Source organism: Ranitomeya variabilis, chromosome 3 (assembly GCF_051348905.1).
Source record: "Ranitomeya variabilis isolate aRanVar5 chromosome 3, aRanVar5.hap1, whole genome shotgun sequence".
NCBI lineage: Eukaryota > Metazoa > Chordata > Amphibia > Anura > Dendrobatidae > Ranitomeya > Ranitomeya variabilis.
The window spans coordinates 193235956-193251769 of NC_135234.1; the positions used below are offsets into that span (position 1 = coordinate 193235956).

The window sequence follows — 15814 nt, forward strand, 5'->3', positions numbered from 1 at the left end:
TTTATCATTTTTTTGTAATAATTGTATATCTATATTATTATCAATTGCTTTTTTTTTGTCCGTGTCGGCACCTCTTTTATTTGTAGTGTTACATTTTACCTTCACTAATAAAGGTATTTTAGCCGTTATTTCTTGCCCTACTATTTCTTGTCCCTTGTTCGGTGTTCTCCTCTTTTGGTTTTGCACTATTTCCGAATGGTCTGCCATTCAATTTGATACAGCATATCTATATATCACCTTTGACTATTTAATTCACTTTGCACCTTTACTGATATAGATCTATTGCTGTGTCCAATATATGCTCAACTTTTATTTTAGCTAGAATGGAGCAGCAGGTGACCCGCCTTGTGCCGTGCTCTGCTTTTTTTTTTTGGCAGCCCCATAAAGAATGAATGGAGCAGTGGCTGATGTCTGCCCTGCTGTACTATTTTTAATGGGGATAGAAGTTCCCCTATCCAGCAATAAGTGTATAGTGTGGCGGTGGACCACCCACCGATCAGCTAGTTATCAATTCACCTTTGGATAGCTGATAGCTTGTTTTCATTGGATAGTCTTTCCACACTCCTACTTTTGAAAGAATTCTCCCTTTTTCAGCATTTTCTCCACACCTGCCTTAAATGTTTGCACAGTATTGTTTCTACATGTATGCAAGTGTGTTTATTTTGTGCGTATGACAAAAAATCTACGCAAGTGTTCGAGTGACCTGAATAAATTATCCTGCTGTTTTTTTCTCACCAGTTGAAATACATCCTTTGCTGGATACTTCCTGCTACCTCCTGCATAGTCCTGTGGGAGGTCTTCATCAGTGTCACTCTCACATGATGATCGGCATTGGGGTCCATGCAGTAAGTCATCTAAAAGCATATCTTCTGTCTCAGATTCTTGCCGAGTACTTTCAGAGTCTTGATGAGAGACTGTATAACTCTGGGAGCTGCAACTTACCCCAGATCTGGAGCCCTGAAATGTAAACAAAAAAAACACAAGTTGATTTCAATTCATCTGACCTGTTTAGTAATTTGCAAATTCATTTTCTAACATAATGCATCAAAACAAAAAAATTGAATGTTACTGATTAGAATTTTTCTTAAAGAAAGCTACAACCATTGTGTCACGCTGGGACGGTCATCAGAAAGGAAGAGGAGCCTCAAACTGTTCCTGGTGCTGGGACCTTAACTATCCCTGTCTCGGGGCTACTCTTAAAGGTAGAGAAGCCTGAGTCTCTGATCTTACTATGCTTCTGTAAAAACCCTGATCTGTCCCCTCCCTCACCCCTTGATGCATGGGACAGAAATGAAAGGTAAACCAGACACAAAGACAAAACAAAGATAACAACAACCATCAATAGGGAGGAGGATAGGGACAGGGAGGAATAAACTGAATGGGAAAAGGGAACAGGAGATAAACACACATACAACAGCAAACTACAGAACACCACAACTCCAAACTTCAGCTACTTAGCGTTAGCACACAGCATAGGATGACGAATCTCCAATAGCAACAACAAACTCCTATTCAGCACAGCATCTACTAAGAGCAAGGAAGCAGAACTTTCACAGGCAGGATGGAGGGAGTCTGGCCAGGTTTTATAGGAAGAGTTAATGACCAGATCAGAAGCAGCTGAAATGGAGCTGCATTTTCTGACCAGCATAGAAAGGGTCATTAACATCTTCAGCACCAAAGAAAATAAAATTCATTTACCATGGGTGGGATCCAAATAGACTAAATGGAAGATTTGCGATTCACAATACACAGTGATCTACCCTCAGATTTCACAGGTTGGCGAGACACACTCGTGACACATAGCATACAAATATTTATTGCAGGAAATAGATTCAACTGTTCTTTAGAGGTGATCTAATCGATCCGTGACAAATAGAATTCAAGTTGAATTTCCTGACATTCGCAGGTCCCCGTGAATTCAAGCAGTTTGCCAAAATAAAAAAACACCTCTCTCTCATTTCAAAAGGTCGATCATCTCTATTGTTATATATATTTGCTAAAGTCTTCTGGAATGTACAGGAGACTGTCCGAAAAGGGAATATCATCCATGCTCAGAGAGAAGTAGACAATTTCTTCTGCGTCTGAGTCATAGTCATCTTTATCTTAAGTCTCATTCACAAGTACATGTTTAAACACGTACGTGAAAAAACGGTTCCGATGTTGTCATCAGTGTTTGGATCAGTGTACGGTCCGTGTGTCTGTTTTTACCATCTGTGTGTCATCAGTGTTTTTCATGGATGGATAAATACATTACAAAGCTTCTCCTATCCTTTGCCATGTTAAATACCGAAAGCATACACATGGCAGAAAGATGCCATCCGTGTGCTGTACGTGGTTTTCACCGACCATAGACTTGTATTGGCCTTTTTCATCCATGATGCTGGAAAAAAATAGACATGTCTCCATGAGTTTTGCACAGACAAACGGTGACTGAAAAAGTCATGTGAATAGCACTAAAGATTATAATTGATTTGTGTTCTATCTTTATACTGCCTTGTTCTGTTCCCAAGGATCTTTTTACTTCCTGAATGGTGCTCAGATGAGGGCTAAGTGTGAAGTAAGTATTTGCAGGTGTGATCTGCATCGTTAATAATTTCTTCCAAGCTCCAAGGCGTGCGGTGCCTGGAAGAAAACCCTGCCTCCTGTCTTCATTATGATACTACCCCCACCAATGAGCATCAGTTCTGGTATAAGAATCCAGCCCCTGCGGTCTGCACTTCCTGAGAAATACTGTACATACATCATCCTCCCTTCTATGTGCACTGCATTCAGGGATCTTCTGAGCAGGTGCCGGCGAATCCCTAACCTCCGGTGTGAGTGTCTTTAAGGTGCTCTACCCAATTCCTCCCTGCACAGTCATCACTAGAAACCATGTGTACATAGCGATGACTATTGGGGAGCATGTCGGAGGTTACTGGAGACAAAGTCGACGATGCCTGTGCAGAAGATCCCTGATTGCAGTGCCCATAGAATGGAGGAAAAGAGGTACGTACTGTGGAGGGAGTGCAGGGTGCAGGCGCGGGATTCCAGTGCCAGAACTGATGTGCATGGGAGGGGGGGTAGTATAATAATGAAGACAGGAAGCAGGGATTTCTTCAAGGTTGCCTGGAAGAAATCATTAGCATAAGGAAAGAATATAAGATTTCTTGACAACAAGACCATTAATATGAGGCATACAGGTTTCTATCACCTGTATGCCCATATTAATAGGTCATACCCATCCCAGGGGGGTGACAGATTCTTTTTCAATAGGAGACTTTTCTGGGCTCTGTACTTCTTTCAAGGTATTGCATTTATTTAGTAGCTGACGTATGGAATATATAGTATAATATTTATTAAAAAGATTCACATTTATTTAGGTTTACTCTGAGGGTCTTTATTTCTGTTATTTCTGTGGTATATATTTTTTTGTGGGTCGGCTTTGTGCTTGAGCTACATTCTCTCACATGGGCTCTCTAACACGAACGATGATTCTTTCATGTGAGAGAATCGGATCGATTATGCTAATAACACTCCCTAATATAATCTCTCCATAGAAGAATTAGGAGGCCACATTAGATTGTTGGCCGATCCTGTAGATATCAGTGTGTTTGGACAACTTTACTCTAATTTTTATGGGAGACTTTACTGTTTGTTGGAAAAGTTTTCATTTTAATAAGTCAAAGTTTGATAAAAAAAATGAATAATTGTACCTGACTGAAGACAGATTCTTCCTCAGAGTCCACAGAGCTATCAGATTCCTGGACATGTAGTTTTCTTTTTAACACTTTAGGTTTTTCCTGAAGGAAATGAAAGGTCCTGATCATTAATGGTCAGTGGCGGCCATTGGCTACCATCACAATATGTCAATGGCACAAGTGATCAGATAGGCAAAGCCAATCAACACGTAAACAAGAAAAACAGACTTGTATTGAGCAATACGATATGAAACATAGACTTATAGATCATTGAGTAAGAACTAAAGACAAACAAAACCAAGAAAACCTCAATCTAGATATTACAAAGATCCATGTTACAGACATTTTTTGTATCTTTATTATTAATACATTTGATTAGCTGCCAAATCCATTAGAATTATGCCCATGTATATTAGACCAAACTACATTGTATGAGCTAGACAATAGTTTTTAACTTTAACTTATATGTCTACAAATAGCATAAACACTAGTGTTATGTTTCTTACATTGCGGTTTTAATGTAGTAACAGTGTAAAAAAGTAGATGTACAATAGCATTAGGTCAAGGAGATCTAGGGAAAGGAAAGGTTAATAGGGTCTCCTAAGTCCATAACAGCCTTAGAAGCTTACAAGGAATAGAAATAAACTGATACATTTCATAAGTGGAATTATAATTATAAAAAAGATGGGAGGTTGGTGGTAAGAAAAGGGAGAAATGAGCCTGTGCTCAAACAAAGGCGAATCCTAGGAATAGACTAAGTTTTTATCATATTACCCAGATTGCTTGTTTTAAAGAGACTTGGTCACCAGATTTGTCCAGCAACATGATATAAATTAAGAGACCCTGATGCCAGCAATGTATCACTTACCGGGCTTTGTGTTGTATTTTTTTCATAAACTCATTGTTTTATCTGCTGCAGATCTACCAGTCCATGCTGAGCTCTGCATAACCCCTCCCACTACATTGATTGGTAGCTTTCTGTGTACACTGTGCATAGGCCAAAAGCTGCCATTGGTGTGGGCGGGGGTTATATAGAGGCTATGAATATGGAGGACTACATGGCAGCAGGTTTCCTAGTTCTCTAGTAATAATCTCTTGCTGATATTTCAAAAATACAGCAAAAAAGCCAATAAGCAACACATCACTGGAATCAGAATATTTGCCGCTACAATATGATGCTCTCAATAGTTAGTAAAAGCAAATATAAAGGGTTATTTCCAACTCTAACATTTAAAGCACATTCACCTGATATGCCATAAATGTCTGTCAGATGTGCATCCTACTTCTGAAATTTACGTCTACATATAGAAAAGGGGTGCCTTCACCTCGGTTACGTCTGACAGCCACATTACATGAGTACATCTCTCTTCAGTCACTTCTATGGAAACCGCTAAGAAGACGAGTAGAGGGGGGGCTGTCCTTCAGAGACCACACAAAAAAGTATTTTATATACAGTATATAATGTGTAAATAATAATAATCATATAGTAGTAAATATTCTTGAACCTGTGCTTTATAGTACACTTTCTCTTTAAATACAACACAAGTAGCCTAATATATGTGTATATGCTTGAAAGATCATATTCGCTAATCATAAGAAATGGATCAAATCTCACAATAGTCCAGAAAGTATCTTGCTCATTACAATATTTGTTTGCATAGTAATTATAGTGTCATCATTATTTAAGCAGAATCATAAATTACTTGCATATTTCAATTTCCTAAGGGAAGAAACATTAATTTTTCATGGCGTACCTATTTGGTTCATCAGTTACTTAAAGGGTGATTGAACCTTCCTCACCAAGTAGATTACACATGGAAGATACTTTCTCAGTGCACGCTCCATTTGACTGAATATTTAATGGAGGCACATAGTAAATATTCATTGTAATTTTGAAGAAGTAGTGATAGTATCAGTTTTACATTTCAGAAATGCACGGAGTGCGCTCCAGCATCTTAAAGTTCATTTTTTGCATTTCCTTGGATTCCGTATGGCAACACAGAATTTTCCTCATGTAACGTATTTTACAATTTGACACTCCTGGCAGAAGCCATGAACATCTATCTATATAATCATCTAAGGTCCATTTCCATCTGTTTGTCTGTCTGTCACGAAAATCCCGCATCGCTGATTGGTCACGGCCGGCCGAGACCAATCAGCGACAGGTTTAGTCCGGCCGCGACTTGGCCCCTCCCTACTCTCCTCCAGTCAGTGCCCCCTCCCTACTCCCATCCAGTCAGTGCCAATGTGTCGCCCCAGCCCGGACCAACTTTTTACTATTGATGCTGGCTATGCAGCATCAATAGTAAAAAGATATAATGTTAAAAATAATAAAAAAAATAAAAAATCATGCTATTCTCACCTTCCGTCACCTCCGCAGCTTTCCCGCTCCTCGCGATGCTCTCGGCAGCTTCCGTTCCCAGTGATGCATTGCGAAATTACCCAGATGACTTAGCAGTCTCGCAAGACCGCTACGTCATCACGGGTAATGGCGCGGGATTTAAACACCGCTTCGCTGATTGGTCGCACCCGGCCGGCATCAATAGGAAAAAGATATAATGTTAAAAATAATAATAAAAAAAAAAAATCGTGATATTCTCACCTTCCGGGGTCCGCGGCAGCTTTTCCTGCTCCTCGCGATGCTCCGGTCCCACCATTTCGCTGATTGGTCGCGGCCGGCGGCTGCTATTTACTATTGATGCTGCATAGCCGGCCGGCCGCGACCAATCAGTGATGCGGGATTTCCGTGACAGACAGACAAACAGAAAGAAGTGGACCTTAGACAATTATATAGATAGATATGTATGTGGATTTATAACTGATGCAATTGACCGTGCTGAGTCCATTATCCAACTGGTCCCAGTTCATGGTCTCTTCTCCTTGATTGATTTATTATGCACTTGTCACTTTAATAGACTAATATGCAATTCTTTAAATTTCTCCCTATGATCCCTGTAGATACTTACCTATGGATATGCTTTTCTTTATATATTAGTATCTACCTGTCATACTATGCCCTGATCTTAGTTTCTATCTAAAGAATGCTTTTCCAAGACTGAACTGGCTTCTTTAGATTTTTTGGGGTAAAGTCTGATCAGGATTTTTTATTTTTAAGGCTCATTAATGGTTTGCGCCTTGTGGTGAGCCCTCTTTATTTGCTCTCATTAAGTTTTCTTTTTATGGTAGACTTAGACACTAAAACTTCTGTAGAATGTTCTTCACTAGGGAGGATGTTGTAAAGGGGATTTAATTCATCATGGAAAGGATTCTGCGATAATCCACCAATGGAATGCAAGGCGTTTTTGAGTTTTTCAAGCAGAATATACCAAACTGATAATTTGGCCACTCCTAATATTTCTGCTAGCTTTCTTCTTTTTTTCAGCCTAAAGATGGTCTGCTTTGATTCCATTGAGGGCTTCTTTGACCACATGTTGTGGGTTCACAGCAACAGCTTCCAAAGGCAAATGTCACACATGGAATTAGCTCCAAACCTTTTACCTGCTTAATTGATGATGGAGAAAGGAGGGAATAGCCCACACAGCCCATTGAAAACTTTTCAGATTGCCCAATTACCGTTGGTCCCTTTAAAAAGAGGCAGCTACATATTAAAGAGCTGTGATTCTCAAACCCTTACTCCAAAAAGGATATGAATACCCTCAAATTAAAGCTTATAGTCTGCACTTTAAGCTCATATTGATTAGATAACGATATCTTGAATATGTTTTGGTAAACAGCTTAAATGCCAAAATGTGTTTCACTGTCCAAATAATTCTGGACTTATGCACAGATGCTCTATATTGTGTTTATACTGAATATATAACTACATAGTGTCTGCATGCAACAAGCTTATTTTTCCAGACTCAATTAGTTATTGCTATTTAACACTCACACATGTTTATTTTGTGTAGAAATCAAGCATAAGATGGTTTATTCTGAATTACACCCCCACAGGTATCATTCATTTATGTGGGTACAGTTAGATATAAAATAGCAGTGGTCTCCTGCTATTACAGGACTGGATGAGTGGCAGCATGCTAGGATACATAGGGTCAATTTGTGTGACAAACCGTACAGGGATATATTAGCAATGGAGAAGGCAATGAATTAAGCCGACCTTGTCAGAGCAATTACCTGGCATCAGGATAGGGTCAGCGACTTTCAATTTAGTGTGGGGATTGCATTTTCTTTGAAACTAACTATGCATTAGAAATTATACCCTACACCACTTCCATATAGTGAGCCTGAGCAGGTAAAAAAATCTATTCTTACGCTATTAGGTACACTTGCTTTTCTTAAAGGAACCTGTCAGGATTTTTAACATTACCAAATTAAATACGTTGCTGGGTAGAGTAGAAAAATACAAGTTCAAACGCAACTTCTTGGCCACAAATGGATATTCCATCACACAAAAAAAATCAACTTTGAAAGCTTATGTGAATGACAATGCAAGTAGTCTGAGTAGGGCTGATTCTCGGATCATGGATTGATACTCTATAATATTTTCCTGCTTGAGCTAAACCAACGTACTTGACTGAAGTCAGTCCAGTGTTGGTGATAACAGTGACGTAACTCCAATGAGAGTAGTGCTAGGTGGGGAATAATGCACTTCATTCACAATTTATTCAAAGTTGACTTTCTTAGGGATGGAATATCCATTTGCAGCCATGACGGTTTGTTTGAAATTATCTTACTACCCTTCCAAGTAATATACAGTGCCTTGCGAAAGTATTCGGCTCCCTGAATATCATGCTTCAAACATAAAGATACCAAATGTTAATTTTTGGTGAAGAATCAACAACAAGTGAAGCAGAAATGTGAAGTTGAACGAAATTTATTGATTATTTTAATTTTTGGTGGAAATTCAAAAACTGAAAAGTGGGGCGTGCAATATTATTCGGCCCCTTTAACTTAATACTTTGTTGCGCCACCTTTTGCTGCGATTACAGCTGCAAGTCGCTTGGGGTATGTCTCTATCAGTTTTGTACATTGAGAGACTGATATTCTTGCCCATTCTTCCTTGGCAAACAGCTCGAGCTCAGTGAGGTTTGATGGAGATCGTTTGTGAACAGCAGTTTTCAGCTCTTTCCACAGATTCTCAATTGGATTGAGGTCTGGACTTTGACTTGGCCATTCTAACACCTGGATACGTTATATTTGTGAAACATTCCATTGTAGATTTTGCTTTATGTTTGGGATCCGCTTTGTAAGACGCACTTTTATTTCCCCCAAATTGGGGGGAAATGGGGGTGAGTCTTACAATCGGAATAGTGAAAAAAAAATAGGGAAAAAGTGATGGAATCTCTTACTGTGGTGCTGGCGGCGGCTGTGGAGCAGGTGGGCTGGCAGGAGGCAGGGTCACCGTTGGGGCAGTGCAGCAGGCCTGGAGCTGGGGGTGGCGGCGCGGTTTCTCTGGTGTTCGGGCGGCACAGCGCAGGGTAGCGCCATTGCGCTTCCGGTATCCAGAGTTTACGGTTTCCTGAATAAGCGCCTGTGCCTACTGCACAGGACTTCAAGAAAATGGCCACCGAACAAGCGCATGCGCAGATGGAGCTCTCAGTCACTGAGCTCTCGATTTGTGCATGTGCTGCAGTAGTTCTCGGCAAATGCTAGCTGGCAGCAGGGTGAATTCTGGGCTCCGCTGCACACGGAGCCCTAAAGCAGAGGAGGGAAAGAAGCAGGATTCTCCTCTTCTTTTGCAGGGATAGATATTGATTGGTGGAGGGAACTGTTGCTGAGCTGCCTCCACCAATCAGATATCTGTCCTTGCACAATGTATAGTGTGTCATCCACAGATCCCCCATAATAGTGTGTCATTCCCAGATCCCCCATAACAGTGCGTCACCACAGATCCCCTATAACTGTCATCTACAGATCCCCCATAACAGTGCGTCACCACAATCCCCCATAACAGTGTCATCCGCAAATCCTCCCATAAGTGTGTACCCTGCAGATTCCCCATAACAGTGCATCACCACAGATCCCCTATAACTGTGTCATCCACAGATTCTCCCATAAGTGTGTACCCTGCAGATCCGCATAACAGTGCGTCACCACAGATCCCCATAACAGTGCGTCATCCGCAAGTTTTTTTGTACACTATTTGGCTCAAAATATTTTTTTTCTTATTTTCCTCCTCTAAAATCTATGTGCATCTTATAATCAGATGCGTCTTATAAAGTGAAAAATACGGTAGATTCACTCTTGAAAGGTTTCCTTTAAGCCACAAGGTGTTGCATGATATTCACGTGTTTTAAAAATACAATACAATAATTTTTTTAAAGGTGTTGATCCTTTGTACCCATCAATAATCCCTTCTCGACATGTGACATACATGTGTGTCACATGCTAGGTGCAGGTATATGGAGTAGGCTCAGGAGCTGGTATAGCTGTAATCACACAGTTATGAATAATGATGGCACCAGATCATTTTTACCACATAAAGAGTGCCATAAAAAGCAAAACCCCCAAAACAATGTGGAATTTCCAGTTCATTATATGGGAATAATAATAGTAATAATAATTTTTATTTATATAGCGCCAACATATTCCGCAGCACTTTACAATTAAGCGGGGACATGTACAAACAATAAATTCGGTACGAGTTAAGACAATTTAAACAATGACATTAGGAGTGAGGTCCCTGCTCGCAAACTTACAATCTACAAGGAAATGGGGGGACACAATAGGTGAAAAGTGCTTGTTATTTCAGGTCTGGCAATTATAATACATAGGGATTTTCATACAAAGCTGCATGATCCGGTCATCAGCCCGTGTGTTTAAGTGCAATAGTCAAGTATCAAGTGCAGTTAATTGTGTGCATGGAGGGTGTGGAGACTGATGAATAGTAGGGTGCAGATTCAGAGTAATATTTGGAAGGAGGGAACAGGGCAAAGTTAGTTTACTGAGTAGTTGATGTGGTAGGCTTGTTTGAAGAGATGGGTTTTCAAAGCGCACTTGAATAGGTCGGGGCTAGGTATCAGTCTAATCGTCTGGGGTAGTGCATTCCAGAGAGCTGGCGCAGCACGAGAGAAGTCTTGGAGACAGAGGTGCGAGGTTTGGATTACAGGGGATGTTAGCCTTAGGTCATTTGTAGAACAGAGGGCACGTGTAGGGCGATAGACAGAGATGAGAGAGGAGATATAAGGCAGGGCAGAACTGTGGAGAGCTTTGTGGGTAAGAGAGATGAGTTTTCACTGGACCCTGTAGCGAATGGGTAGCCAGTGTAATGACTGACACAAGATGGAGGCATCAGTGATGCGGATGGACAGAAATATGACCCTGGCTGCCGCATTCAAGATGGATTGGAGAGGAGAAAGTTTGGTAAGAGGGAGACCGATTAGAAGAGAGTTACAGTAGTCCAGACGAGAATGAATAAGAGTGACAGTAAGAGTCTTAGCAGTTTCAACAGTGACAAAAGGGTCGGATTCTGGAGATGTTTTTAAGATGCAGGTGACAAGAGCGAGTGAGTGATCGGATATAGGGAGTAAAGGAAAGTTCAGAGTCGAATATGACCCCAAGACAGCGGGCATGCTGCTTGGGAGTTATGGTTGAACCCTCCAGGGTAATTTCAATGTTGGGTAGAGTGAGGTTAGTAGAAGGGAGAAACACAAGAAGTTCCGTTTTGGAGAGATTTAGTTTCAGGTATAGGGAGGACATGATGTTAGAGACTGCAGACAGTCCTTGGTATTTTGAATTAGGGTAGGGGTGATGTCAGGGGAAGAAGTGTATAATTGGGTGTCATCAGCATAGAGATGATACTGGAACCCAAATCTGCTGATTGTTTGTCCAATAGGGGCCATGTAAAGAGAGAAGAGGAGGGGGCCTAGGACTGAGCCTTGCGGAACCCCGATAGTAAGGGGACGAGGAGAGGAAGAGGAGCTGGCAAAAGATACAGTGAAGGAGCAGTCAGAGAGGTAGGAGGCGAACCAGGAGAGGGCTGTGTCCTTGAGGCCTATGGAGCGGAGCATAGTGAGAAGGAGCTGGTGATCCACAGTGTCAAATGCGGCAGATAGATCCAGGAGAATCAGCAGAGAGCAATGACCTTTGGATTTAGCTGGGAAATTGAATAGTGAAATTTAAAGAGGATATCCAGAACTTTAGAAAAAAGGCATTTAGTTGCTAACAGAGGCAACTACCTTTCTGTTGTACCCAGCTCCAGTCATTGACCGCTCGTGCCAGAGATTCAGCTACTCACTGTCAACATAGCAGCAGTTTGTCTTCCTGTCGACAGACGGGACTACTAGGGTCATGCTGATAAACAGCCAACTCCCACTGTTTGATTGGGGGAAGCCTGCTGTCACAGAATGACACCAGTAGTCCCGCCCTGTAAACAGGAAGATAAACTGCTGCTCTGTTGACAGTGAGCAGCTGAATTTCTGGCAGAAGCGGTCAATGACTGCCGCTGGCTACAACAGGCAGGTAGTTGCCTTTTTTTTAAAGTGCCTGATATCTCCTTTAAAACTGAAACTCGTCATGAAAAAATGAAGCACCTATATTAACAGAAAAATAAAAGTTATAACTTTAGGAAGAAAAAACAGAAGAGGTTAATAATAGTTTTGGTGATTGTTCGGAAATTTATAATGTGTCATGGTCTAGTGGTGGCTGCAGGTGGGCAACATGTTATTATTTCTGTCTATGCCGGATATTTGAAGCTCTGTATCAGACAAAAGTACAAGTGACATAAAAGTCTATGAAGAATATAATCAGCACAGAATATTGGATTTAGATAAAAAAAATGTGTGCAAAGCTGGATGTTCACTTTAGAGCAACGTACTGTGTAAATAATAATCTGATTTGTTGCTTAATGGTTGAAATGTCCCAAGTGCAGCAATTCAACCAAGAGTGTCCATCTATGCTGCAAAATAGTCCAAGCTTATTTACACCTGACCCCATTGTGACTTTAGGAATAATAAAGTCCCAATTTTTACCCAATGTCATGAACCTTGGCAAAAAAAGACTGAGTGCTCTACATTACTTGTATCGGGGAAAAATGTGTTTCACATACACAATATGAGGCATATTGCATTAATTGATTAGTTCAATGTAAAGTAAGGCTAACCTGAGAAGTATGATGAACACATGACTTTGGATTCCTCCTGGTCAATGTGCAACCATTATCACTTGATGCCCCATCTATGCTCCTCAGGGATGAGAATTCATTCTTTAGTTTCAGATCTTCCTCGCTTGTCAAATCTTCTGACATTCCTTTATTGTCTTGTCTCATTCCGCACTAGCGCAACAAGATAAGATGTTAATAGATCAACTCATTACAAGTAAATAATGCAGCCTGACTATGGTTCAGTCTGGCGTCTCACAAATAGAAATCAGTCAAGGTGATAAAACATCAAATGGGGTTCACGGAATGCAAAAAACGATCCAAAATCTCAGGTTATTTACTGATGAGCACATAAAGAAGAATTCCCTGCAGCCCATCAATAGTGTGAATGCTGGAAACGAGGGAAGAACTGTAATGAATAATTTACTATCTTGAACAAAATTAGATCATCAATGAGGACATTATCAAAAAGAAATTTATCTTATAAGCCAGAAAGTAGGCATTCCAGACCATTTGGACATCCCTTTAGTATCCCTTAACCCCTTCATGACCTTCGGATTTTCCCTTTTTCCGTGTTCGTTTTTTGCTCCCCTCCTTCCCAGAGCCATAACTTTTTTATTTTTCTGTCAATATGGCCATGTGAGGGCTTATTTTTTTGTGAAACAAGTTGTACTTTTGAACAACATCATTAGTTTTAGCATGTCGTGTACTAGAAAATGGGAAAAAAATTCCAAGTGCAGTGAAATTGCAAAAAAATTGCAATCCCACACTTGTTTTTTATTTGGCTTTTTTGCTAGGATCCCTAAATGCTAAAACTGACTGGCCATTATGATTCTCCAGGTTATTACAAGTTCATAGACACCTAACATGTCTAGGTTATTTTTTATCTAAGTGGTGAAAAAAAATTCCAAATTTTGCTAAAAAAATAAAAATTGCTCCATTTTCCGATACCCGTAGCGTCTCCATTTCTCATGATCTGGGGTTGGTTGTGGGCTTATTTTTTGCGCGCCGAGCTGACGTTTTTAATGATACCATTTTTGTGCAGATACATTCTTTTGATCGCCCGTTATTGCATTTTAATGCAATGTGGCGGAGACCAAAAAAACGTAATTCTGGCGTTTCACATTTTTTTCTCTCTACGCCGTTTAGCAATCAGGTTAATCTTTTTTTCATTGATAGATCGGGCGATTCTGAACGTGACGATACCAAATATGTGTAGGTTTGATTTTTTTTTATTGATTTATTTTGAATGGGGCGAAAGGGGGGTGATTTAAACTTTTATATTTTTTTTATTTTTTTCACATTTTTTTTAACTTTTTTTTTTTTACTTTTGCCATGCTTCACTAGCCTCCATGGGAGGCTAGAAGCTGGCACAACTCGATCGCCTCTGCAGCAGAAATGCAGGTTTGCTATGAGCACCGACCATAGGGTGGCGCTCACAGCTAGCTGGGACCAGTAACCATACAGGTCTCAAGGACCTCTATGGTTACTATGCAGAAGCATTGCTGACCCCCGATCATGTGACGGGGGTCAGCGATGCACTCATTTCCGGCCGGATGGCTGGAAACGCCGGTTAAATGCCTCAGCGTTTGACAGTGGCATTTAACTAGTTAATAGCGGCGGGTGAATCGCAATTTCACCCGTCACTATTGCGGGCACATGTCAGCTGTTCAAAACAGCTGACATGTCCCTGCTTTGATGCGGGCTCACCGCCGGAGCCCTGCATCAAAGCGGGGTATCTGACCTTGGATGTACTATTCCGTCCGAGGTCAGAAAGGGGTTAAAATAGCATCTGCAAAAAAAGTTGATATACAGTGCTCAGCATAAATGAGTACACCCCCTTTGAAAACTAAGATTTTAATCAATATCTCGATTCAAGAACAGTTTGCAAAAGTTTCAAAAGACTGAGTTTCTTAGAACATTTTTTAACCCGTAATATGAAAGTAAGGTTAATAATATAACTTTCATTACATAATCTTCAGTTTTACTCAAATTAGTTGAAACAGTATCATCAGAACAGAAAGCACATTACATACAAAATTGTGTCAAAGGCTCTATGCCTTAAATAAGGGAGCCTATCAGGAAAGCAAAAATGGACACTCCTAACACGGAATTAAATACTAAACACATGGAGTCAATGGTTCATCAGTAAAATTTAAGAATTTTTTATTAGACTATAACAACAAGAAGGCATAAACATATGGCAATACAGAATCAATAGCAAAAGGACAATGGTATTAATGGCATGTACTCCACAAATGAATATTTTGGAAGGAAGAGTATGTAATTGCATAGAGAAATATAAAGTGCTAGTGCTAAAATAATAAACATATTTATTAGTAAATAGTAGTAAGACCTGTAACAATTGAATATGTAGCAATTATTAGTCTGTGCCAATATGGCCTCAGTTGTAACAAAGCTAAGTGCATGACTGCAAACACCTTGGTGCAAACTGCATCCATCACAAAAAAACAAAATCATTTCTTAACTATGTTTCCCCATATGTGATACCATGCCAGCAGCTCTGACGTGCGTTTTGCACGGGATTCCTTTGGGATGGTGAAACGCGAAATGCGTATCGGTGCTGCTGGCGTGGTATCTTACATGGGGAAAAATGTCTTAGTTTTTCTGCAATCAGAATTTACTATTAAAGATGTTTATTAATTAAGCACTAGCACTTTATAGTTCTCTATGCAATTACATACTTTTTCTGCCTCAATATTTGTTTGTGGAGTACATACCATTAATACCTGAGTCCTTTTACTATTGATTCTGTATGGAGATATATATATACAGTGCCTACAAGTAGTATTCAGCCCCCTGCAGATTTAGCAGGTTTACACATTTGGAATTAACTTGGCATTGTGACATTTGGACTGTAGATCAGCCTGGAAGTGTGAAATGCCCTGCAGCAAAAAAGAATGTTATTTCTTTGTTTATTTTTTTTTTAAATTGTGAAAAGTTTTTTCAGAGGGTCATTTATTATTCAACCCCTCAACCCCCCAGAATTCTGTTTGGTTCCCCTAAAGTATTAAGAAGTAGTTCAGGCACAAAGAACAATGAGCTTCACATGTTTGGATTA

The 15814-nt window shown here is 40.2% G+C and overlaps 1 protein-coding gene across 2 annotated transcripts in view; it reads right to left on the reverse strand.

The window, feature by feature from the left end:
* Positions 1-15814, reverse strand: part of PHTF1 (putative homeodomain transcription factor 1) — a 255671-nt gene that overhangs the window by 72631 nt on the left and 167226 nt on the right. For both annotated transcript variants that reach the window (XM_077294934.1, XM_077294933.1), the window contains exons 9-11: positions 12736-12906; positions 3693-3779; positions 736-957 (exon numbers count right to left, since the gene is read on the reverse strand). In XM_077294934.1, the coding sequence (XP_077151049.1) occupies positions 736-957; positions 3693-3779; positions 12736-12906 (480 nt within the window). The remainder of the gene's footprint in view (positions 1-735; positions 958-3692; positions 3780-12735; positions 12907-15814) is intronic.